We start from the raw sequence: 27,533 nt of genomic DNA on the forward strand, positions 1-27,533 counted from the left end.
TGCTTAGCAGCTTCAGAAAGGCTAGTTTTAGTGATAGCCGCAGGATTGGCCTGCTCAGGGCTTGAGTGTGTATGTGTTGAGGCGGTGGGGTGCAGAGGACAATCTTGGGTGTCATTTCTTGGATGTCATCTATCTTCTTGAGACAGGGTTGGAACTCACCAAGCAAGCAGGGTTGTCTTCCACTCCCCAGCGCTGAGAGTATGAGCCCATGCACGGCTTTTTCACTCAGGCACTGAGAGTCAAACTTGCGTGGTCATGCTTGTATAGCAAGCACTTTATACCATCTCAACTCTCTCCCCAGGCCCCAACCCCAACCCTCCAGCCCTGACTTCTCCCCTCAGCCATCCACTTCTACGCCAGTATCCTCATGCCTTGTGGCTTTTTTCTCCATCCTTCCTCTGTCCCTCCCTGAGGACCAACAGTGTTTAAATGCTTCTGAGGCCTTTTCTGAACAACTTCCTGTCCTCTCTGAGACCAGCAGGAACCCTGTTGTGCATCCCACCTTGGAAGTTCATCTATTGAAAGATACAAGGACTTAGTAAAGACACAAAGGCCTTCGCCATGGTGCTGTCCTAGGCAGTTACACACCTGCACAGGCCTGTTTGCAAGGCTCTGCTAGCAGCATGTCACTGTCCTGTGAGAGTCAAATCTGCAGAACACAAACAAGGAAAGAACTGCACTCACGCCCCTGCATCTCCTCAACCAGAACCTTCCTTACATAAAAATCCCCCAACTCATGCTTGTGAGGTAGCCTGCCATAGTGCCTTCTGAGCCTGCTTGCTCTGGGAACCAGCTAATCTTCATGTGGCTTGAGATGTTCCTGCCCTACCTCAGAGGTCTGGCCCTGCTGCTTTTTGCTTTAGTCTGTATACAAAACTGTTGTCACCATCGCCGCCCGCAGTATCTCTGATTGTCCTGTGTGGGGGGGCATCCTGCCCTTCAGCAGGGAGGCCTACTCCAGTAGCCAGGCCTGGGCTCTCCCAGCCCTTAGCACCCCGGTCCCCACCCCACCCATTAAACCTGAGTAGGGCCCCATTTCCAAAGCTGAGTAAAGGCCTCCCTTCCTCACCAAGATGTCTATGTGTGGACAAGAGACCTGTGGACTGAATGAATGCGCCATCCTTCACCAGACACAGGAGCCAAAGGCAAGATTAACAATCCAAAGGAGTCTCTACTCTCTACAGCATCCAGGTCTTTCTACCTTCCGATGAGAACTCTGACCCTGGGCTGCCTGAGAAGTCCCAGACAAGTTGTTCCTGCCAGGCCCAGAAAGTCAGAGAAGCATGCTGCTGTCTAGAGCCTGGGAATGCAGAGAAGAAGAAAAAAATCACCAGAGAAATCAGATCCAGTGTCTATGCCTCTAGAGTGTGGATCCCAGAGAATTGAAACAAAAACTGAGTCTGCCGTAAAACTCCAGGCTCAGAGCCCAGAGCGCAGAAATGGCCTCCCTTCACAGCGTGTGTTCTTAGCCTGTGGAGCACAACCTGGAAGGCAGACCCCAGCTGAGCATGAACAGTGGGCTCCATGCAGGGCCAAATCAGGGAACAGAAGATAGCCCCATGTAGGAGCAGCAAAAAACCACCCAGAGTTGCTGTGAACCATTTCAATTTTAAACGCCAGGGCATCCGCCGGAGGACAGGGACTACAGAGAATGAGCAGGAGGATTTGTTACTAAGCGCCTCAGCTAGACACCCAAGAGAAGAGGAGTCATCCCACTAGCGGAGAAGCACTAAACTCACAAGGTGATGTCACTTCACACCCACACCGGTGCTGTGGAACATGGGTTGGCATAGTCCTAGGAGCTTCCAAAGGTGAAGCTCAAAGCCTTCCAAGAAGCGATGCCCCCTCTGCTGTAGGGATTCAGGGTAAGAGGTAGGAAGTGGACAGTACAGGCTAATTACCTGATGTTTAGGGGAAATAACTCTAGTAGTAATTACCTGATGATGCTGACTTCTAAATCTAAAACCAAGGTGGGGGTAGGAGGATGGGATGTTCCTGTGTGTCCATTTGCTGGTCCCCATCCCCAGGCACTGTGTATGCAGAAGCTTGGAATCCATAATTTGGGCCCTCCCTGCACTTAATAAGCCTAGGGATAGGGAAGCAGACATGGGAACTGCAGTGTCTTCCTTCCCAGCATCCCTCAGTGGTCATTTCTGTTATCTGCAGTTCTCTGTGTCTGGCAAAGACAGACACTTGGGAGTGGCTGGCAGCCTTCCCCCATTAGCTGCAGCAGGTATGCGCTTCACACATGTGGTTACTAAGCTTCTTATCCTTTTTGCAGCCCCACAGAGACTCCAGCTAGTCCTGAGGTGCTCGGTGGGCCAGAGGGAGTGCCAGAGCCCCTGGTGCAGTGCACAGCCTGGCTGGAAGCCTATTTTCATGAACCTGCAGCCACGGAGAGGCTCCCCTTGCCTGCTCTCCATCACCCTGTGTTCCAGCAAGGTTGGTAACCACGCTGCCTTTGGGGAGCCTGACTTATTAACTATGGCTGACATCACAGCTCGTTACTGACTACACAGGCTTGGAATTTTTCACATCGTCTAAACACAGGCGGCATGCGGCCAAGCTGAAGGCCGAAGGCTAAGAGCTCACGACCCCACCCATTCCAAGTGGTTGTGTTAGTTTTGGCACATGGTCACATAATTCTTGGCAAAGGCAGTAAAAATGATGCATGCAGATCAACTCTTGACTCTGGCTTGGCTGAAAGGTTTAAATAGGAACACATCTGAATGGCAGTAAATTCTTCAATAAGCTTATTGTTAACTTCAACTTCCCGCCTGCCAACAGCACAGAAAATGAGCTCTGTATCTGGACAGTTAGCCACTCCTGTGAATTTACTTTGTAACAGTGACTTCAGAGTCCACTCCACCACTGCATCTTCCCAGATAAGTTTTAATTTCTCCCGAGTTATCACAGACACATTCTAAATGATGAGAGTAAAATGCATTGCTTAAATACAGTTTGCTAAGGGCACTTAAAGTCTCCTAGTAACCTAAGAAAACATTGCATTTCTTTTAAAGCTTGTTTGGATCTGTTCAGCACAGAAATTAATTACCACAGCTAAGATCATCCTAGGCCTATAGCAGAAATTTATTCTTCATTCTGACTTTTATAAGAAATCATTTAGTATAAATTAGTATATACTCACATTCAGACATACGCATGCAAATAACTATATCTCCTTAAGGGGAAAAAAACCTGTGATTTTAACTATGGTGAATTTAAAGCAATCTTGAGGTTCAGAATGGTGTTCACTAAGTATAATTTAAAGGTGCTTGAAATATGCCTGGTTTTTGGTTCGCACTTGAAAAATGGGGTTGATTAAAAAAAAAAAAAAAAACAAGGCCAAAAGCCCTCTGAAGTCAGACTGATGCCTGACCAGGTTCACTAGCAAGGTCAGACAAGTGAGGGTATAAAACAGGGGATCTATTTTATGCAAATAAACTGAAAGGATAGCTGGAATGAATGGGTACCTTGTTCACCCTTGTTTTACCCAGAACTGTCTTCAGAAGGCTTCTCCCAGCAGGGGTACCAGAACTTGTTAAGGGGTCTCTGGGAGAGGTAGGTGGGTGGGTATCTGTAGCACTCACTCTGTGTGTCTAGTGACCACACTGTCATCTTCGACCCACTGGGGAAGAGAATTTGGCTGTGTGCTGGCCCACATTTTGTGTCCAGTACTGTGAGCTGTAGCTGGAGTGGCTGTGTGTGTCTGTTAAACACCTCCAAGTACCTAGCACGGGGGCCATGTGTTGCTAAGAGGTGGCTTCAGATACTTCCAACTGTTGTGTATCTGAACACGGGGGTGGGGGAAGAGTGCCACCTTTCTCTTAGGTCTGCCAAGGGCCTGAACCAATAAGGTTCACAGTCTCAGGACAGGGTAGAAAACTGTCTTATAAAGGCAGAGATAGCTGTACAGTCCCATGAGGGAGTAGATGAGGAATAAGCCTGTAAAATCCTAACCTTTTGCCTGTGATTGGTTGTATGAATTAAGGAAAACTACAGAGGCCAAAATTGTAAGGAAATGACTCACTCTTGGCAAAGCAGACAGTAGGGTCTGCTGGCCTGGTGCCACCAGGGTCCAGAGAACAGCTTGGCCCTTACGCAGACCAGACCAGACCTGGAGGAGGTGTGGTGTGCGTCATATCATGGTCACAGTAGGGCTGACCACCAAAACTGTCACTAGAATAGACAGATATCCCTCTGCAACAACAGATCCAGCATAGTGAGCACCCAGCTTCCTGTTCCTGTGCCTCCCAACTGAGGCACCAGACACAAAGAGTCCCCAGGCATGTCCCCAGCACCTCAGGAGCCCACATCAGACCCACACTGAAGCAGTGCCCTATGCCAACAGGTCCTTGCGGTTCTTTGGAACCAGGAAGACATAAGATATAAAATCAGAATAAGGTGAGAGCATGGGCCGCCCCCAGCTCTGCAACACAGCAGAGCATTTCCAAATAGACTGAAATTCACTCTGGCAGTATTAGATAGAATAGGCTTCTTCCTGGTGTGCTAGGAATTCTAAGACCCAGGCTCCCAAGGTCACTTGGACCAGGCCTGCCTCTGACAGCTAGTGGCTGCTTCGGGGGCCAGGGTTTCCCACGCCCCAGCATGTGCAGGCCAGGTTTTTTTAATTTAGTGTAGTCATTTGCTCCTGGGCAAGGACCAGGTGTGCAGATTTTACAGTTTGAAGAAGGAAGGGGGAGGGTTGGCTAGGGTACCCTGGCTTACATGGAATTAATTGGGTCTACTCCACATGTGTAAATGACACCCCTCCCCCCACTTTGTCCAGTTTGCATCTTGTGATGCCAGGGAACTAGACAGTAAGAAGGAGAGTCTCACAGAGAGAGGATCTTGGGTAAGTTATCTCAGTGTCCTCTGGAAGCTGGGGACCCTAGGCCAGTCTGTTCAGGGCAGGAAGAGTGGGTCGGTCCCCTTTGATATGGAATTAAGGTTTACTTCACCCGTTCTATTTTCTGTGCATTTTTATTCTATTTGCATATCTTCGGGAAGGAGGTTTGTTGTGGATTGTTTTTGTTTCATTTGTTGTTTGTTTGTTTTTATATTCTTTAATATTTAGTCCTGGTCTGTTTATATCAACCTGGTTTTAAGAAGAGTATTTTGGACTGGAGAGAGGGCTCAGTGTGTACAGTTCTTGCTGCCCAAGCCTGACCACCTGAGACCAGATCTCAAGTGCCCATATAAAAGACAGACACAGAGGTGCACATCTGTTATCCCAGTGCTCCTATGAGCTCTGATGAGACAGGAGAATTACCAGAAGCTACTGGGCCAGATAATCTGGTGAAGGAAGGAAAAACAGGGCCCTGTCTCAAACAAGGTGGAAGCAAGGACCATAACCCAAAGTTGTCTCTGATTTCCATCTATGTCCTGTGGCATATACTCATATATAAACACGTACAGTTACACACACAAGATGTTTTTAAAGGGGTTTATTACATTTGAGTTTATCCTTGGGCCTCGCTATGAATCTTTCGGTCTGAGGTGCTGCAGGCCCTTAGGGATAAGCCCCCATGAATCTTCCTTTAGAGTAAGATTGACTTTCTTCCTCAGGGGCAGGACAGCCTCTCCTTTCCAGTGTTCCTCTATACCAATAGTTCTCAACCTCCCTCGTGCTGTGACCCCTTAATACAATTCCTCATGTTGTAGTGACCCCCAACCACAAGATTATTTTTGTTGCCACTTCATAATTGTAATTTTGCTACTGTTATGAATCGTAATGTAAATGTGTATTTTCTCATGGTCTTAGGCGACCCCTCCCCAAAGGGGTCACAACCCATAGGTTGAGAGCCACCGCTGTACAAGTTGAGTGTATAGTCCTTGCCTTCTCTTTTTAAGGATACAGCCTGTGTTAAGTTGAATCCTGTGAAACTGCACTTGGTAGATTTTTTAAACTACAACCTAACTTCTGATCCTTGGAGGCTTTCCAAAGATTAGTAACAGTTGGTTTATCTGGGCATTTATATATGAAGGAACAGTGGTCTGGGACCTGTGCTACCATGCCCTGGGCCTCAGCAAGTAAGAGTGCTCCCAGGGGGCAAGGGTAGGGTCCTTTGGGAGAATTGTGTCCCCTTTTTAAAGTTAAAATGAGATGGAGCCCAGCATGTTCCTCTCTTGTGCAGCCTGAACTATAGAAGGATCAAAGTCAAAGAATGATAGGACAGGAATCAGCAGGCCTGAGGGGCCAAAGGCGTTCAGAGTGAGCCTCCAAGAGAGTGTAAAGGGACATTTGGGCACAACCAAGCTGGAAGGGCATGCGCCCTGTCCCATGGATCAAATCTCCATGGGATGAAAGGCTACACCCACACTACTGCTCTTGCCCTCGGAGCTATGTGGAGATTGATGCCACTTGCTTTAGAAGCTTTCACGAGGGCCTGATCCTGGGACTGTTATCTCTCTGATAGAAATCTCCCCATGAGCCTTCCATCCTCTCTCCTGGCTGACTGGCTGCCCAGCACATCTGGGTATCCAGGTCTCTTCCAGCCCCATGTAATTCCATGCTAAGAAGGAGTAGGGGGAGGGGGTGGATTTTGAGCTCCCAGGTGGATTGCTGCAATCAGAGAGGCATCCTACCGGACCTCTGGGTCTCCTGACCTACTCTGGCTGTGTCCATGCAGGGTTGCTCCTGTAGCTCACAGGCTTCTCGAGCTCCCTACATGTCTGCAAATGTTTCTATGCATTAGCTGCCTCTCTCCAGGACACATCAAAGCCCTGATGGGCAAATGCATACCCTACATGTGGATCAGTGATCTGAAAGAAACTATTGAACTAACTTTGTGGCTCTGTAACTTTGTGGTACAGTGCATGCCTGTAGTACAATGCTTGCCTGGCAAGGTCATGAGTTCAATCCCCAACAGTGCCAAAAATAAAATAATTCTCAAGTCTTCTGACTTCTGAATGCTTTCTGCAATATGTTTCACCCTGTGCTGAGCTGGTTTTTTTTTTTTTCTTTTTCTTCTTTTTTTTTTTTTAAACCTGTAGCAATGCACACTACAGAGCGTGAGCTTTCGTTTTTGTCCTGAGAAGAGTTAGCTAAGGTTGTGCATGTTACTGATTGCTTCCAAGTCACTGCAGTGTCTTAGAAGATGGCCTTGGCATCTCAAGAGCGTGGCCAGTAGATTATCACCACAGCTAGCCAGAACCAGCATAACCCTGGATGCTTCTGGCAGAAATATGCCTCCCCTTTGAGACAGCCAAGGAGTGAGACCATAGGTTCTGTTAAGGTTTGTGGATTTCCACCAGAACAAACTAAGGTAGATCCAGTGTCGGGATTACCAAGGGCTGGAATACACAAAAATGCTATCTCAGGACAGAATCACAGACCTCAGAAAATTGGGGGGGTCCCCTATGCACAGATCCCATGACTAGGCAGTAGGAAACCTAGCAACCGGAGAGCTGGGTCTGGGGCTTCAGCAGCAGTCCAGGCTTTGATCCCCGGGAGCCTCAGAGCACTCCATGATTAGAAAGTTGAGCTGGTGAGGGCCTCTGTTTCATGCCACGGGGCTCCACCATGCAACCCAACCTAAGAAGATACCCGCAAGTCAGCCAAGTTCAAACTTGATGCAGAGGACCCCTACCAATATCAAGAGCGTAAAGGATTCTGCGTTCATTATGCGTGGGGATTTTGTGTAAAAACATTCACTATAACTTTCCTCTAGATTTACCTCCGTAAATCTCCAGAAGTGACTATGTAAAGTAAATCCCTCCAGGTTATGTCAGCACATAGAGGGGCTGTCTGCAGAACAGACACTCTCATGCCAGATCTGGGGTGTGGCTCTTTTCTAGTGACAGCATGTGTTCAGATTCCTACATGAGAAGGTAGAAATCACCACACTACACTCTTCAGGAGTTTTAAATTTGAGATAAGCTCTGAAAGTATAATTACCTATCAAATAAATATTTTTTGAAGAAAAACAGGTTTTCCACTTAAAAGTGGTCTTTAAACTTTCATTTCCACTAGCTGTGCTGCTCCTAAAGAGAATGCTCACTTCTTTATATTTTGCTGTCCTAGAATATGTGTTTATATATTACAGATAATCATAGTTCAATTCTATATTTATTATTTAAGTCACAGCAGAATTTACTAACAATATAGATAAATAATGGTTAATAAACATGCATAGAATTTGACTGTATATTTTCAATATTTTAAGTATTGGTGTATAGTTAGGAATAATGCCAAAATAATTAATGGTAGGAGACAGAAGTGTTAAAAACTATTCCTTAATTTAAATGTTTTCCTGAGATTTACCTGGACCTCTATGTTCACTCTTAAAATATGAAAATTTTGAGTCTCTTTATCTAAAATCCCACCTGGTTTCTGATGGCAGAAGGAAAAGTCAGATCCTTAGAGAAAAGAGTAAAGAAAGCATCCCTTCTTCCCAGGGTAAGTAGCCACCAGAATGGCTTGTGGCTTTGTGAAGCTGGGAAAACATGCAGGACTGTGGACCCTGCAGGCTCGCCGGGCGTGTCCTGCCCTCAGCCATGTTTTTATGCCATATAGTAAATTACTTCTGGAGAAAGTTGAAGGACAAAGCAGGGAAAGAGCATTTTCAAATGCTCATAAATACTTCCTGCTGTTAGCTCAGATCACCTGAGGGTTTTCTTTCACCAGAGTATTCAGGCGAGCATTGACAATGCTTGGGAAGTCGCAGGTGAGCCCTGCCCCTCAGCCAGAGTGAACATATCCAGTCTATCTGTTACTATGGCAACTATTTTTCTTTTCTTTTTTTCATTTTTTTCTTTTTTAGTACTATTGTTAATTAGGGCGTAAGCACGTATTTTGTGAAGGGAACTCATTCATAAACTTGGGTATGATTTCACATGTGTTCCTTGTCTGCCTTTAAAAAAACAAACAAGCATTTCTTCTTGGGCTGAGCTTCTCTGCCCCTTCCCACCCCTCCAAGCAGTGTGATATTCCTCTTGAGCCCTTCCTTAAGTAAATGGCTTTGGGAAGACCTAGCAACTGAGCCAGGGTGACAGACGGGCTTATTGCAGCCAAGACACACTTTTCATAGAAATTCGCATCTCTTTCCTCTTCTCAGAATAAAATATGCAAGAACGAACATAAATGGCATATCCCCCCTTTCCTTCCCCAAGAATTGGGCCTTTGATGTTCAAGAGCAGTGAATATTAAAGGCCAGCCCTGGCAGGCTGTGGAAACCATACCCATTTATGACAAATGTAAAACAGCACAAATCTAGCCGAATTCGATGCTATCATTAGTTTGTGAGTCGCATTCTTGAAAATAACCGTGGAGGAGCCAAATCGGTTTAAAAGAAGATAACAAAATGGTTTAAGCTACTTAGGTTGAATGCCAATTATATTTTAATATTCAACTGAGCATATTTTACTAAGAAAAAAGGCAGCGTTGACGCATGCATAACTCATTGGCAGCGTCGACCAGCTGTGCCACTGTACTCTCCGAATCACTTTGTGCATTTTAGTAGCATGGTAATTTAGTAGAGGCCTACCTGAGTGATGGCATTTTCAATGAGCAGGTAATCTACAGAGAATTTTTATATGGTTATGAGTTCTGTGCTTCAGCCCAGCAACACAAAAATACATCAAGACCAATTACGGTATCAGCTTTCAGTGTGATACCCTCGCCACGCAAGTGCATGTATTTCTGCCCCAGGCATTTCAAATTGCATCTAATTTGAAATCTTTGGGGTTTTAATTAAATTTCAGAATATATGGAATTCTTCATTAGTACCTGCTCTGAATAGCAGATCCCTCTTCCCTCCGTCTCTCGTTAAAGAAGTAGGCGGTGGTAAATAGTGTGCTCAAGAGCTGATCATTTGTGGGGCCCGGGTATTGGAACAGAAATGGTGAAATGCAAAATAATATCAAAAAGATTATTAGTCCGGGGAGAGTCTCTTGATTTGTATTTTAATGGAATTTTACATTTCTCTTAATGATTTGCAAATTGTCCTCTGATTATAAGATGCATTAAGCTTTTCATTTTAATGGCAAAGACACAGCCATTAGCAGATATTTTTTTCCAGTCTTCTTTTTAGAGTGCTTCCCTGCAGCAGATAAATATTGAAACCATTAACACCTTTTGATGTGCACTGCAGCCTTCGTCCTAGATCCCCGCATGGCCAGCCATGGTGGCTCATACTGAACACCTGGCCAGGCACCAACTCTCCACCTGAAGACAGGAGGAGGCCATGATACCTGTTTCCTCCCTCGCTCTAAAAAACAGACTTTGTTTTAATTGGGGGTGTCGTCTATTTGTGTTAAAGCTGATCCATATAAATACCATCAGTGGTCCAGTTTGTATTAAAAAGCTGGCCTTGCTAGGGTTGAGGCAGGGGGATGCTGCTCCCAGCTGTAGCCTGGAGCTGACCATGAAGAGAGAGCAGTGCAACCTGGATGCTTCTATGAAAACCCAGGGCAGCGAGGGAGCCACATTGACTCCGTTAAGCCGGCTGACCAGCCTGACCACACACAACCCCCCACAGTAACCCATGACTTCACGTTGGCCTCTGGAATGACATGCCTGCCCCAAGGCCAACACTTGCGGCTTCTTCAAAGCATGTAAGTACAAGGCCAAAGCAGCTTCCTGTTCTGCTCTAGAGCACTGGGTCCTCAGGAGCTTTTGACTTTAACTGCGAGGTGCCTCAGAAGGCAATGGAGAGGCTCTCAGGGTTGCACGGCTCCTACTCTGTGTAACCTACTTACACTAGAGCTCTGCTTCGTCTTGTTGAAGCTAGGGCTCAGGGAGTTCAGAAAAGGCACTGCTGAGTACTTTGCAGTAGTGAGGGGAAACCGCTGCCTTATTGTAGAATGTGTCTTCTAGGAATGACATGACTATCGCCATTTTGAATATTCAGGAAACCTGCACAAGACTGGGCCCTTTTGTGTTCCATCGCATAGCAGGGAGGCTCACAAAACCCTACTCCGCCCTTAAGGGTTTATGGTCAGTTAATAGCTTCTAGTAAGGCAGCATTCGCAAAGCCCACCCCTGCCAGACTACATATAAACAGTTAATGGTGGCTGAGAGAGACTGCTTCCTCAGTGATACAATCACTCATGAGTAACCCATGCTAAGCAATACCAAATAAAACCGTCGGTTCACCAAAGCCTACTTTGGTCGTTTCTTTGGCCTATTGTTGGTGCCCTATCTAGGAATGTAGACATTTTTGTTGTTATTCTCCCAAACTTCACATGTCTATCAGAGCCAGTGCCTTTCAGGAATATCCCTGAGCAGCTGTGGTCCTCCACAATTACTTCCTGTCTCACCTCAGCCTGCTGGCTCTTGAGGAGAAACACAGGGAACAGCATACCCATTTTGGGGGACCTCTGTGAGCAGGTACCTGTCAAGATATCTGGGAGCTGAGCACATGACCACTGCTCAGCACCTTGTCAGCAAAGCCCATGGGTACACCCATTGTCTCCACAATCCCTGATCTCCTCATGACCCTAGGCAACTTCTCTAGCCTCTGGAGTGCCATAATAAAGTGACAGATTCCTCAGAGTTCTGGAGGCTGAGAGGCCGGGACCAAGGTGTCAGCCGGGCTGATTTCTGCATTTGAGTAGCAAGCTTTCTTGCAGCCCTCTCTAGCACCTCTAGCATCTCTAGCACCTCTCTGACTTCCTAAGGATACCAGCCAGATTGGATTAGCACCAAGCATAAGACCCCAGTGAACCTCTTCACCTCAAAAGGCACTCTCCAAACTGTGTTGTGCCTTGAGGTCCTGGGGGATTGGCTTGAGTTAACTTATTTGGTGCCCCCTTCAGGCCCTGCCCTCTCCTAAGTCACTGGCATCCTGTGTGGAGCTAATAGTTGGGCTGTAGAAAGCTGTCATGACCCAGCATAAGAACCACCTGCTAAGGAATCAGATGTCTCCTTTTCAGAATCCATACAATTGGGAGTGACACTCAGCACCAAGTTTTGCATGAGCTCAGAGAAGACTCGGTGTCTATGCTGAGGGGCCGTTCTGCACCTCCAGTGAGCTTACCTGAGTCCCTTCTCTGTATGCTGTGTGTTGTTGGCTAGAGGGAATGTGGTCACCCCAATCCCATAGCTTGCCAAAGAGCATTTTGTTTTATAGTCTGTCTTGTAAATAAGTGCTGGAGACAAGACTTTGAACTGGAAAAAAGAATATCCTGCAACCTATAGTTTTGTCCCGCTGTACACTGTAAATGGCTTTTCAAGGGCCTGTAAGATGACTTGACAGGTAGAAGTTCTTGCTGCCAAGTTAGATGACCTGACTTAGACCCCTGCGACCACATGGTAGAGGGAGAGAGCAACTCCTTCAAGTTGTCCTCTGACTTCCACACACATGTCATGGCATGGCCATGCACATAGACACATGCACATATATATGTATGTATGTATATATGTATGTATGTATATACAATTTTAAAAATGTAATAAAATTTTAAGTGGCTGCTTGAAGGGACTGCTGGAATCCAGAATGAGAAGGACTGCATGAGTCCCTAAATGTCAGAACTTTGCCCCTTCGGCAGGCCACAGAAGGTGCTGTGGTATGGCTGCACCGTGTCTGTGTCCTCCAACTCAGTACTCACATATCTTCACTTTCTTGTTATCTTCCAACTCTACAGGAGCGATGTAGCCATCTAACCTGTGGGGTGCTCTTCCCTGTCTGCTTGCATTACTTCTGACTTTCGCTCTTTCATTTACTCCTCGTAATTGATTCCTCTGTTTCAAGGCATTCTTCAATGTGTACGGCACAGGATGAGTCAGGGGCAGCAGTGATGAGGGACACATAAAACTCGACTGAACAGGACCTTACTCAGCCATGGTGTTGCCAGTTGCTCTATGACCCGGGGATCTGCCGCCTGCCCGTGTTCCTAGAGCCCACTCAGAATGGTCTCCCTGTCCAAGCATATGGCCCGGTGTCCGGCTCACAGCAGAAGCTGTAAACCTGGCAATGCATAACACAGGGTGCCAGCCCTCTCCCAGAACACTGTGTAATGTCTGCAGCCTGCATTTCCCCGGAGGGTAAATACACATCCTGTCCCCATTGCCCTCAGACTGCAGGTACCGCATATGCTAGTGTATCTTTTGTACCAGACTCTTGTTCTAAATATGGAAGCAAGAGGTCTCATGTTGAGTGCCTGCTGAGTCATTGATCGGGGGACAGGCATGTCAGTGTCAGGAGAGTCACTAGAGCAGTTCTAGAGCACATGGATGGGAGACTGATGCTTCCAATATTTTACCGTGAACCTCAGACCAAAGAATATTCACATGGGTATATGAAAACAATAAAGGACAAGGCACAGATTCACCTGCCACCACTATGCCTACCCCAGGCCTGCCTGCCCTCTCCCCTTTCCAGTACTGTGCCTATCATTTAAATGAGTAGAATATCAGTGTCTTCCTGAGTTGCTTCTTTCAATAAGTGTGTTTATGAGAACAGGTTTTTGGAGTCCTACAGAGACCATCCATTTCTTAAGCTGCTGTGGAGAATCCCACAGTACAGGTGCCCATCATTTTTCCCTGTCCACTATGAGTGGGCATGTGGGTTTTTCTGAGGTTTTGCCTTTAAAAACTACTGCTGTTGCTGCTGCATCTATTATAGTCATGTGTCTAGTGACCCTGCTGACTGCCATCTGTGGGCAGAGTGCTGGAGAAGAGTGAGCTGTGCAGAGAAGGAATTCCAGGAGTCTGGTGTCCCCTTGAGCCTAATGCAGAATACTGTCATGAGTGTGTTTGGAAGCCAGAAACAATGACTGGAGAGCTGAGTGTTAGGCATTCCCAGAGCACTGAACATAACTAGACCCAGAAAATATATGGGCAAGGACGGTGAATATTTTCTCAGCATTCTTATTTTTAAAATAATCAACTACTCACAGTAAAATTTATTTTGTATTATTCCCTGTTTGGGGTTTTATAATATATGGAGAAGTAAAATACATAACAAGAGTAGCACGGAAGATAGGACTGGGGACTGGAAATACACTGTGATATGTTCCTTATGTTCTTGTGAGCAAGTGGGGCGTTATTTAAGGATAGACTGTGATAAATCATGATGCATATTAACAATACTAGACTGCCACTGAAAACCAAAATGTATAGCACAAAGCAAAATGCTTCTTTTTAAAACAAATCTAAAAGAAAGCCAAGGAATGGAGAACAAAAAAGCAAATGGGAGAAATATTGATTTGGAAGACTCTAATCCAGTCATGTCAATAATTACATTAAATGTAAATGTTCTTAAGATTCAAGTAAAATGGCATAGATGAAAAGACTTGTCTTTAAAAAGAAATCTAGACTCCACTAAATATTTCCTATAAGATATAGATATTTTAAAAGAGAGAAGGACTGAGGAGATAGCTCAGTTGGTAAATTCTTTGCTACACAAGCCTGAGGATATGAATGCCTGCTCTCCCTCAGCTGTAAACATGCAGGTACTACAGAATACATATATAATCACAGAACTGAAAAGGCAGAAACAGGAAGATCCCTGGACTTTTCTGGCTATTTAGTTTAGCCAATCAGTGAACTCCAAGTTCAATGAGAGACACTGTCTCAAAAACTAAGGTGGAAAGTGATTGAGGAAGATACCCAAAGTTAACCTCTTGCCTCTATACATATACATGAACATATATGTGTACCTACTTGCACACAGTTGCACATGCATAAACATACACCAAAAATATAAAAGAAATAATACTATACAAAATGCAAATAAAAGAAGTATATGTCAGAAGTAGTTAAATGTAGCTGTCTTTATTTTTAGGTTATATAATATATAAAATATCTCACAGAATTTTGAAAATATTAAAAAAGAGAATTCAACAAGATAGTATATACAAGAATAAGTTCTATTATTGTATGTTATAGTATGAGATACAACTGTAAAATGATTGTGCTATTGTTACATATAAAGTATTTGATATTAATGAAATATACATAATATTTCTCAGTGATACCATATAACCTAGACTAAGAAAATAAATAGGTGTACATTATCCCTTAAACTGCCAGTGCTGCAAAGAGGTCACTTCTCCATAAATTCTTATTATTGTTCAACTCAACCAGGCTTTTAAATTCACAACTGACATGAATATTCTTTGGAAAGACCCTAGAATTTCTAAAGAAATCTTGGAAAATATAAATAAGGACTAAAATTCCTTTTCCCCTGGAACCTCAAAGAATATTATATGTACTTAAGAAATTGTAAATATGCTCCTGTCCTGTTTCCCATTTTCTCCCTCTTCTGATGGCCATCCTCTTTGCCTTTCTGAATGGGGATTGAGCATCTTAGCCAGAGTCCTCCTTCCTGATCAATTTCTTTAGGTGTACAGATTTTAGTATGTTTATTCTATATTATATATCTAATATCCACTTACGAGTGAGTGTATACCCTGTGTGTCTTTCTGCTTCTGGGATACTTCACTTAGGATGATATTTTCCAGTTCCCACCATTTGCCTGCAAATTTCATGATTTTTCTTTTTTTTTATTGCTGAGTGATATTTCATTGTGTAGAGGTACCACAATTTCTGTATCTATTCCTCCACTGAGGGACATCTGGGTTGTTTCCAGCTTCTGGCTATTACAAATAAAGCTGCTACAAACATGGTTGAGCAAATGTCCTTGTTGTATACTTAAGGATCTTTTGGATATATGCCTAGGAGTGGTATAGCTGGATCTTGAGGAAATGCTATTCCTAATTGTCGGAGAAAATAGCCTACCACAGAGGGCCTCTGAAAGGCTCTATCCTGCAGGATATCAGAGCAGATGCAGAGAGTTATAGCCAAACTTTGGATGGAGTTCAGAGAATCTTATGAAAGAAGGGAGAGACAGTAAGACCTGGAGAGGACAGGAGCTCCACAAGAAGAGCAACAGAACCAAAAAATCTGGGCACAGGGTTCTTTTCTGAGACTGATACTCCAACCAAGGACCATTCATGGAGATAACCTAGAACCCCTGCACAGATGTAGCCCATGGAAGTTCGGTGTTCAAGTGGGTTCCATAGTAATAGGAAAAGGGACTGTCTCTGACATGAACTGATTGGCCTGCTCTTTGATCACCTACCCTTGAGGGGAGCAGCCTTACCATGCCAGAGAGGAAGATGATGCAGCCACTCCTGATGAGACCTTATAGAGTAGGATCAGAAAGAAGGGGAGGAGGACCTCCCCCATTAGTGGACTTGGGGAGGGACATGGGTGGAGAAGAGGGAGAGGAGGAAGGAGGGAGCTCCAGGGGGGGAATAAAAAAATAAACTGTAATTAATAAAAGTAAAACATAAAAAACATTCGAAAAAGAAATTGTAAATAAGTAAGTTGTAGAGCTTACATTACCTGATATTAAAACTTCTTTCAAATTATGTGTAACAGGGACATCGTGATATGTACAAGACAATGTGATAGGCATCCAGACTTAAAACAGATACCCCTAAGGCTGGAGAGACAGATGACTCAGCAGTTAAGAGTACATATGCAGAGGACCTGAGTTTGGTTTCCAGAACTCATGTCAGGCAGCTCAAAACCACCTGTTAACACCAGTCCAGGGAATCTGATACCATATTCTGGGCTTCACAGAAACTGCACTCATAATGTGTGTGTGTGTGTGTGTGTGTGTGTGTGTGTGTGTTTGTGTGTGTGTCTGTCTGTTTGTCTTTTAAAAAATAGAGACCTGTATGCTTTGACAGTTATTTTATCTTTGAAATGGGAAATAGTAGCAACTGGATGACCATTTTCAAAAGGGTACCTAGCTTAATTCCTGCCTCACACCATGTATACAAAAATTAACATAAACTCAGTTATATTTAAACATAAAGTTGAAATCATATGGCAGTAAAAAAAAAAAAACATAGATAATTCCATATGCGGGTATTTCATATATCCCCAAAAGATAAAGCTATGAAAGAAATTGCAGCGTTGTTGCAAGTAAAAGCACCATTAATAAAATGAATGTGTTGTAATAAATAATAATAATAAAGAAAAAAACTTAAAAAGAAAATGAATGGGCAGAACGCAGAGGAAAGAGATCTTTCCAAAGCACCTAGGTGGGATATATGAAGGCTTCAGGACACCACTGTCGATATGTAAGCAGAGGATGTTGGTTTCACAAAGCAGTATGTCCAAATTGTCCTGGAGGCACATGAAATTGGAGAGTGTCTTTGGTGAAATCCAACTTAAATCAATTAGATGTCTGTCTAGGCCCAGGTGGCTAAGGTGAAGAAGGCTCACAATACCAAATGTCTGTAAGGAGCTCTCCTGCCATACATGTTGGTGGTTGTAAATGGTAGAACATCTTTGGGATAAGGTATGCTCCCATGCCCTCTTACCCAGTATTCTCACTCTTAGCAAATATATGAAAGCCATTCACAGTAGCATTACTTGTAATTATCAACAACTGAGACGGTCCAGTGTCTGCTTGCGGGAAGATGTAGATTAATGGAGCTATACCCACAAAGATCTGGTCCTTGTCTGCATGCTCGGTGACAGGAAAGTGTGGACTGCAGCCATATTCCACATAAGCTTGTCTTGGTTGTATGCTGCCCAGGAACCAGGCAGAAAGAGCATGTCTGGTTTTGCTTACAGAATGAAGGTCTACAGTTAGCAAAAGCTGATCGGGGCCAGGAGAAAAAGAAAAGTGTAACTGCCTCTGGGATGTGCAGACAGCAACTGCCTGTGAAGGAGGCCTGAGGGATGTCCCAGCATAACTCTTAACAACATGAGCTACACGGGTACATGTATTTGTCAAAACTCATCAGGAACACACTGAAGATGTGTGTTTCCTTGTATACAAACGCTACCTCAGAGGAGAAAAAGAACGAAATTGACATTGAACTCTTAATTAATGGCATATGAGCTAGCTTGAGAGTAACGGATGTCTTCAGTTGATTTTGAAACGTGGTAAAAATTTAAGATGGGTAGAGAAGTAGAAAGTGGCCAAAGTGAGGGATAGCAAGTACAGGTGCTGCCGTGCAGTCAGGTGGGAGGTGTGTGTGACTTCACTGGAAGGGCTGTGTATTTGAAGTGAATGTTAGGAACCTCTCTTTCTAGAAATCAAACCTAGGGAAAAGTATGTTGATGTTAACCAAAGCCCATGTGAGGTGAAGTGACCATGCTTGTCGAAGTCACGTGTAATAGAAATATGTCTTGAAGACCTCTGCTGCCAATCCTGTCACAGGCACAGAGAAGGTGGCCAAGCATGCTGGCTCTGGAGGTGACAATATAATTAACCCATGAACAGATAATACCACACCACAAAGCAAAAGACCCTCAAGAAATCAAGTGTGGTAGAGTGGCCAGAGCCCTGAGTGAGATGGCATATAGACTGAATGCAGGAGGAAGTAAGAGTAAGCATGGGCCACACCAAAATCTAGTAGGGAAGAGTCCCAGGCAGAGGAGCAACCAGGCACAAGTGTTCAAGAGTTAAGATGGCTTCTAGAAATTACTCAAATGGGATAGCTACCATCAAGCAGTTGAGAGAAACAGACAACAGACACTCTATTCAGTGCATCCCATGTGCAATAGCCTAAGAGCCAGTGGCGTGTGATTCCCAGATGGATACTGGCTGTGTGCATTGTGGACTGTGAAAAAGGAGCAGAAGATGATGGAACGTCAGGACACTGGCCCAGAAACAAATCAAACCTTGCAGGGAAGACAGGAGTTTGAGTGTAGTGTGGGTCTTCTGCTCTACAGTAAGACATCTGTGCTTCTGGTGTGGGGACTGAAAGTAAGGGACTTGGTGAGGTCAAGGTTGTGGTTCTGTGGACCTGTGTGAAGAGGAGGTGCCTGGGTGCACGCTGGAGACCCTGAGCGTATGCTGAATCCACGCCTGGGGCAAGCAGCATTAGCAGTGGCCTCCTGCACCCTCTCTGCTCTGAGCCAGTCTTGGGGGTAAGGACCTTGGACTTTGAACATTGGATTGGGTTGGGCCATGGCTGGCATGGAGCTGCTGTGTCAGTCAGCTTCCTGACACTGTAACACCTACTGGAGGTGACTTAGGAGAAGGAAGGATACATTTGGGTCTGTGTCAGGGTTCAATTCGTGGTCACTTGGGCTACAGTAACAGAGAACATTCCAGGTATCAGGGACAGGAGAGAGAAGTGGCCAGTACCCCATTATCACCTCCAAGGACATGCCCCAATGACCTAACCCTAAAGACCCTATCTCTTAAAAATCCCATTGGCTCCCTATAGTGCCACAGACTGGGAACTGAGACTTCAGCACAGGGGCCTTTAGGGACACAACTGTAGATCCACACTGTAGCAGTCAGGAGTTCCCAGAGTCGCCTGAGAACCAAGATAGCCACACTGTGAGGTGAGTGGCCTGGAAAAGATGGAGAGACCCATAGGAATGAGAAGAAAGAAGCTGAAGGAGAGCCTGCTGAGGGTTCTAGCTCAAGTGGAACGTCCACAGGTGGTCATGGGAAAGCCTTAGGAATGAAGGAAGCCAGTAGCTGACCTTACTACGGTTCCCATACCAGACTTCACTGGTGGCAGCAGTCACCATGTGTGAATTCGACTGGTTCCCTCCTCTGAGAATAAGACTATCAGCCCGTTCCACATTAGTCTCTTATTGCCTCCCAGCTAGGTAATAGCTAAAGGAAAAGCCGGAACCCCCACTACCTCAGGTCTTACCTACTCCCTTCACTTGGCTCCCTTGTCCCTTAATCCCCTCCCACCCCCACTTCCTGCTGGTCCCTGCTTCAAGGCCACTTGCTCAGAAGCACTATCTTTGGCTACACCCCCACCCAGCATCCTTGCACTTAAGCCCCTCATCTTGGTACTTTGAGCTGTGAGGAGTACTGACACACCACTCCTCCCCAGCTCTGTAAGAGCAGGAACTCGTGCCAGGTGTCAGTAAACAGGGACTGCTTAGTGAATGTTTACTAATACGTGATGTTCAGAAATGGATTTATAAATCCCCCTTGCCTCTGCAGAGGAGAGGTCATTCCTCTCCAGCGGCAGCAGTGAGCTGCTCCCAACAACCCCAGGATCCCCACAGAATGGAAGTCAGGCCTCTGAACCTTCCTCTTCCCTGATGATGGCCAACTTCAGTGAAGGGATATGTTGCCTAGTGGAAAGAAAAGCTAAGGAACCAGGGTTATCACCCACCCACACCATCTTTGTGCCCCATCCCTGCTAGGAGGTGAAGTGATCCAACCCCATTCACCATATGCCTGCCAGGCTCCTCTGCATGGTGGGCTTTCTCCAGAACAGGTCCATTCCCCAACCACCAGTCTGCTGTCCCTCTACCTGCTCCTTGTGCTCCTCCCCCTCCCCACCCCCGCCACACACACACACTCTCACCTGCACAGCCTCTTCCTCATTTGAATAGGTGAGAAACCAAAGGCAGCTGCCCCATTTGAGCTCACATCCACCGCTCAGAATTCAGTCACAACTTCTTTTGAATTCCTCAGCTGCCCCGAGGCAGAGGCTCAGTGTTGGTACTGAGATTAATCCCCAAAGAGCCCCTCATTTCTCTGCAGAGAAATTAGAGCTGCCAGTTTTCCTTTCGCCTGTCCTTCTGACAGCTCTGTCAGTAATGAGATGCCTGCTCCGTGGCGTAATCCCCATCCTACGGTGAAGAATAATTCATTAAGAAATTAAGGGCCCGGCTCCTTTCCGTTGGGTTGGTCTTCAAAAGTTAGCTAATGGCAACGGCGGCATGATTATCAATGAAAAATTATTCAGCATACCTCAGGGCCATTCCAGACACTCCTCCTTCCTCTCTGGGGTTGTCAGTGTCCCGGAAATTAAGTTGGGTGACATGGACTGAGGGGGTTGTCTGTGCATGGGGCCAGGAGGGCAGGTCAGGCACTGCACCAGTTTGAGAGAAGCTTCTTCTAAGACCTGGGTTTGCATCATGAGATACAGCTGACAGCAGTGGCAATTTCTCCCTCTCCCTCCTCTGCCCCCCGGGAAGTGGGAGTCAAGGTCAGGGAAGCTTCTAGAGGTTGCAGATAAAATGCATGAGACTAAGGGGAGGAGCTGCATATAGATTGGGGGGGGGGGGAGATCGTTGACATAGTTTTGTTTCATTTTATTTTATTGTCTCTGTTTTCTTTTTTAGTTTTTGAAATGGGATATTAGTCCAGCCTAGATTGATGTCAGATTCAAGGTGTCCCCCCCCCCCCCCGCCTCAGTCTCTCTCTCAGTGTTGCTGGTGTGCTCAGGAACCTTCAGGTGCTTATTGTGAAATAGTCTGACACTAGCTACCCAATGCCCATCTTTGGAGCACATTGAAACCCCCAAAAGGAAGGGATGATTTTATGGCAGCCTTGTTGTCATTGCCTTATGGGGAAGCTAAGAACCCTTAAGGTGGGTAACGTTGATCAGTTATCCTGAAGCCGATGTTCTGTGGAACGTTTGGATTATGGTGTGACAGGAGCATTGCCTCTGTGCATGGACCGGTGAGTGTGCAAGGCAAGTTAGTGTCTCCTCTACAGTGGCCAGTTCAGAGCTCAAAGCATCATCCATCTGCAGAGCCTGTAGGATTCTGAGGAAGGGAAAGAAGCCACGTGCTCCCACGGAGAACCTCCAGAGAGGTTTGTGTGGGGTCAGGACGTCAAATGGCATTACAGCAAGAAACCTTAGATTTGGTTTGATTTTCCTTCTTTTTATGATTAACCTCAGTAATACGGTGCCGACCCCAAGTCAGCCTTCTCTACCACGGCTCTTCCCCCTTGTCCTCTGCCCTCTCAGACTGTTTTACACAGTGTATTTCTCAGTATTCCTGCTATTGTTCTGACGCCATTAACCCCTGTTCAAAAGTCAGTCCTTCGGCTGTTGAGCTGAATGACAATTATTTGAGTGGTAGAGGGTGTTAACGTATAATTATTCACATTCACACCCAGACAGTCACAGCTTAATCATTTCTCTGTAGGCTTCCTGAAGTTTGTGCTTAAAGTCTTAGGCATAATTCTTTTGTTAAGTATGTTCAGGAGGCTGGAAGGTAAGAGCGCATCTACCCAGGCGGAGCTTCAAGGCGGTCCTACCTCACCTCCTGGGAATGCAACTTGCAGGTGAGACCCCTGCTGGTTCCTGGCTCCGCCTTGAGGTGGAAGGTTGATTTCCAAGGGCTAATGGTGTAATCTGTCTGCAGGATGAGCTCAGAGATTGTGTCTGGGGCACCAGGACCAGACAGACAGGCCAGAGAGCATTTCCATTCACGGGTGCTAAGCCCTGCATAGCTTTGGCCTGCACTGATGAGCCCAGCTTAACCCTCCTTGTGACCATGGATTCTTCTAGATCCCACTGCCCTCTTTAAGATTATTCAGGAGTCCAGGGGGCTTTTTTAAAAATGAGATTTTAAAAATCTGTGTACATTTATCATATTGAAAACCAAACCCAATAATCATTTAATGTATTTTAAAACAACAATGAATTTACTCCCCAGTAGATTCTTATGAAGCTGCCTCTATGGCAAATGCTTTCTGAGAAAGGACTGTCTTGTTCTCCACCTTTGCAGATCTCTTCAAAGCGTCTTTGTTGTCTGACTTGATGGAAGAAGACTGTCAGTTTCTCAAACTGGCTCTTCTTATTTGTGGTGATGGCAGGTCGGTCATCCAGATGGCCCCACACACTGGGAGAGGATAGCTGTGAAGACAGTTTGAGTCTCACAACCCATGCCCCAGGCCTCCTAACACCACAAGGAGAGCTGCTTTTCTTAAGTATCAAAAATCTCCCTTCCCCCTTTAAACTCTGTCTTATTCTTTGAAGTCATAGCAGAAAGTCACACAAGTTGTAACTAAAGTTACAGCTTTAGCCATGTAGAGATGTGTACAACTGTGACTGGTGTCATTTTGTGTCCTTCCTATATACTGGCTAACCTATACCATAAATCCAGCCAGCCCAGAACCTTATCCCCAAGGTGGAATACTGAATATACTGTCATGGGGCAGAGTCGGTGTTGGCCCATGGATCTACCCCAACTCAACCCCAATTTTAGTTGCAGTTCTCCAAGAGAATGCTTACATCATTTCACACTGTATTTTCTTATTAGCCCAGTATGTTCAGCTGCAGAAGGTAAGTGTGGAGTTCTAAGATGAGCCCTCAGTCCCAGAGAAGGCTCTGGCTCCTGAGATCAGTCAGACATCAGACACTTTGGGTCTACTCCTTCCAAACTTGAGACTACAGTGTCCACTTTAGAACACTTATAAATGCAGGCTCCATGTTTCAGCAGTGGCAGAAACAGTATAGGCCAAGGCCAGAGAGGGACCCCTGTGGACAGCATGGTAGGGAAAAGACCAGAGGATCTGATGGAGTTCCTGCCCTCACCCAGTGCCACAATGAAGAATGCCCGGAGACAGGGGTGGATAGAAATGTGGATGGAATGACCTGAAGTGGCCATATTTGACCATAAGACAGAATCACTTGGAGAGGCCTAGGAATCCTTCACATAGTGTATACTTTGCTCAAAACCCACTTTGCCAGGAGATGATGGGAGATAGCAGTGGGCCAAGAAGTAGGTCTGTGGAGTTGGGGAATGGTCTTGATCTGATGCAGCAGCAGGTACTGATGGGCCACATTTTTAGCCATGTGTGTCCTCGGGCTTGTATATCCGTTAGTGTGTACAAGTGACTCACCAAGCTTCCTCCTGGCCATGCTGGAAGATAAGCCAGGTGGTCTGCCAGGCAGAGTTGATCTTTCAGAAGTCTGTGCTATCTGCTGAGTGCCCTCTGCCTCCCAGCCATCCTCTCACCCATCCAGTCAGTTCCTGTTCTGGTTCCCAGGACTGACATTTGAGATGACACCCATGAGGCCCACACCTCGCCCTCAGTGGGTTGCATCTGACAGACAGCTCATGATAGTCTTATGGAAGGTCATTGAAGATGGACTTACAGAGTAAAGACTGAGGAGAAGATGTGAGCTGGATTCCATTTTGAACAGGAAGGACCATTCCCTCACATCTTGAGATAAAGCCTTTTTTGATTGGAGGGAAGGTGACTGGAAAATAGATTTTCCCTCATCTTTTCCTAAAGTGTCTTATCTTTAATTAACATGACAATGTTGCTTTTTGAGGTGGGCAGTTGAATAGATTTTAATGCACGCCAGGTTCTATGGCCACCACTGTAATCACACTCAGAGAGGGACTGTTACCAGAAATCCCTCACCCTTCTGCTTTCCACCACTGGGGCTTTGTGTTTTTACAGACTTGCAGCCCTGGAGTCAGACAATGTTTAACCTTTTGAGTTCACTTCCTTTGACTCAGCTTAATGCCCTTGACATTTTTCCAAGCTCTTCACATGTCTGGAACACACATTTTTAACTGTTAAGTAGAGTAGTACTCCATGCTGTGATTATATCTCAGTCCACCTATTTGGTTTCATGTATCTGTGCACACACGCATGCATGTTTGTACAGTACCTGTGTGTATGTGTGTCTGTTAGTGTATCAAGAGGGTGGGAATCACACAGGCCAGAAGACAACCTTAGTTGTTATATCTCGGGTGCTGTCACCTTTTTATTAAGACAGGGTGTCTTGCTGGCCTGAGAATTCAACCATCTGGCCATGTAGCCCTAGTGATCTGTTTATCTCTACCTCCCCAATACTTGAGGTTACAAGGGTTCCAGAAAATTCAGTTGTCTTTAGGTCCTTCTGCTTGCAGGGCAAGGACTTTACTCACTGAACCAGCTTCACAGCCAAAATTATCTACTTTTTAAAACTTAATTTACTTTTATTTTATGTGTATGTGTTTGCCTGTATGTATGTGTACTATGTGCACGGATGACCCACAGAGGCCAGAAGAAAGTTGAAACACACCACTTTAAAATAGAAACATTCCACCGTGACTACAACAGGATCTCATAATGCAATGTGATCTCATAATGCAAACTGCATTCGTTCTGACTGTAAGAGTCCCCATAGTCATGTGACCTTTGAGACTAGGAAAACACTTTGTTGGGCTGCCATTTTCCTGGGGCAGGTTCCCTTCTTCCCCATGACTCTGTATTGTTACAAGCTGGTGCCTTCTGTGGGTAGCCTGGCCAATCCCAAAGTGGGAGGTTTCTTTGTAATGGAGTGATCTCTTTAGCAACTAATATTTCCCACTGCCTTCTCCACAACTTTACCTCCAGTCATGTTCCTTTCTTTACCAAACGACACAGTTTTCTTCTTTCTCTCACTATAAATCTGGCCAAGAGCAGAGAGCAGTAACCATGCCACAGCCTAGATGTCACATTGTCTTGGGATTTCCTCACCAAACAACTTAATTACTTTTTAGTTCAGTCTCACTCTAGTTTTCAGGACAAGAATGGAACCCATACCGGATTTCTTACAAAGGCCCTTTAGCCCAGTTCTCAATTGAGCTTCCTCTGAAACTCCATGAACCAAGCCTCCACTGTCCACATTTCTCTTGACGTTCTAATCTCCCCAACTCCCAGTCTGGATGGCCTACTAAGTTCTACCTACAGCATTTTCAGGCTCTTCTAACCCAAAATCCCAAATTTTTCCCACATTCTCCCTACAAACTCATTCCAAAGGCCTAAGAACCATAGGTTTGGCACAAGGAAGTCTTTTTTTCTCAGTGTTATATCAAAATCACATTATGGTAGGAAGGGATTATTTTGGTTCACAAGTTGGGAATACAGCTCATCATGGGGAGGGTGTGAAGGCCTGTGCGTGTCTAGCCACAGCAGCAGGAGTATGATGGCTGCAATACTGCCTCTGCAATCAGGAAGCAGAAGGAAATGAGTGCCAGTGCTCAGCTAGGCTTTCTCCTTCCTTTTTGTTCATTCTGGGACCCCGGCCAGTGGGGTGGTACCACTCACATTCATGGTCCCCTATCAGCTAAAACTCTCTGGAAGCAATTCCACAGGCACAAGCAAAGCTGTGCCTCCTAAGTGATTCTAAATGCCCTTAAGCCAACAATCAACATTCAGTATTACAATTACTCTAAGTTTGGTGCGTCTTGAAATCTGTCAGTGCAACTTCTCCAACTTTTATTGTCCTTGTGAAATATTTGGGCTTTTTCAGACCCTTTACCTTTCTGTATAAATATTAGAATTTACTACTCTGAATATATAATAAAAACCTCTTGGGGTTTTTGTTGGAATGCTGGGAAATCTTTAGTTCAGTTTGTAGAGAACTGAGATCTGTGACAGCTGAGTTATATTCCATGGGCCTGATATGCCACCATTGTTTTGAAATTCTTGGTCTGTGGGGACTTAACAGGCTCCATTTCTTTCCCGACTTACACTTAAAGAACTCACTTCTCTGTCCCTCCCCTGACCCCTGCACAGTACAAGGAGGATGCTTCACTCTGTAACATGACTAGACTCCCCTTTCCCAGTCAACGTTTACTCAAGATGCCAATCTCCTCAGCGTTGTATCTTTGTTAACTTGAACACATTGCTTCCGGTCACTGCTTTAAGTCTCTAGACTACCTGCCATGCGTGTACTGTCATTTTCCATCATAAGAGTATCATATATAATGATGTTTCCTCTGTTCCCCACCTGTTCATCCTCTCTTCTTCCTCCACTCGCTGTGCCCTGGCATGACTGCTCTATTTTTCTGTGTAGGGTGGGCTTTTCTTTGTTATCATCTGGTCAGGATTATACAGTAGGCGTACCTTCTTACACTGGCTTCTTCTGCTCTAGGCTCCACATTGGGGGTCCCTCCCTGTCTTTTTGCAGCTTGCTATCTCATTGAATGGCATTGCACTCTAAGTATGAATTACTGCTTTGTGTATGTATTAAGTGGTAATTCAATTGCTTACAGTTGTGGCATTATAAACAAAGCCACTATAAATGTTTACAGGCAAGTTTTTATGAGGACGTTAGTTTTCCAACCAATGGAACCAATAGTTAGAGTGCAGTTGCCAGATCACATGCTAATGTTCTGTTTAACTCTGTCTTTAAAATCACTAGACTGGTCAGGTATGGCATGCACACCTGTGATCTCAACACTCTGGAGGCTAAGGCAGATGGATCAGGAGTTTAAGGCTAGTGTCCTACATAGTGAGATCCTATCTCAAAAGAAAAAAATTAAAAGAAAATAAATGAAATGAAAAAAGAAAAGAAGCTCCCAGCTGTCTTCTAAGACAGCTATATGTCTGTGTTCCCACTTCAATGTTCCTACTACAGCAGATGATCAGTGAAGAGGAAGGTTTTAGCCAGTCTCATGAGTGTATAGTCATGTGTCATTGTTTAACATGCAGCTCCAAAGACAAGCTATAAATATCTTTCCATTTCCTTTCTCATTTCTCATACATATGCTTTCGTAAAGTGTCTGCTGAGACCTGCCCTTTTTATATTGTTGTTGTTTTCTTCTAACTGCTCAATCTTAAGACTCTTGGCAATGTTTTGTGTACAAGGTCTTTGGTGGATCCAGATTTTCACATATTTCCTTTCAGCCTGTGATTTTGTTTGTTTGTTTGTTTGTTTTTGAAATCTAGTGTGCTTTTACAGTGTGAATATTCTTCATGCTAGTAAAGTCCAACTTATCCAACTTTTTCGCTCACTGATCATGAACTTAAAACTCTTCAAAGCCTATGGTCACCTGTGTCTTCTCTTCAGTGATGTTCTGAAACTTCTCCAATTGTACCTTCTAGAGTTAGGTGTGTGGCCATTTTGAGTTCATT

At 45.1% G+C, this 27,533-nt stretch overlaps 1 protein-coding gene across 2 annotated transcripts in view; it reads left to right on the plus strand.

Moving 5' to 3' along the window:
* Mgmt (O-6-methylguanine-DNA methyltransferase) overlaps positions 1-27,533 on the plus strand; it is a 232,229-nt gene that overhangs the window by 187,767 nt on the left and 16,929 nt on the right. For both annotated transcript variants that reach the window (XM_060381491.1, XM_060381497.1), the window contains one exon: positions 2,282-2,442. In XM_060381491.1, the coding sequence (XP_060237474.1) occupies positions 2,282-2,442 (161 nt within the window). The remainder of the gene's footprint in view (positions 1-2,281; positions 2,443-27,533) is intronic.

This window comes from Meriones unguiculatus, chromosome 1, assembly GCF_030254825.1.
Source record: "Meriones unguiculatus strain TT.TT164.6M chromosome 1, Bangor_MerUng_6.1, whole genome shotgun sequence".
Lineage (NCBI taxonomy): Eukaryota > Metazoa > Chordata > Mammalia > Rodentia > Muridae > Meriones > Meriones unguiculatus.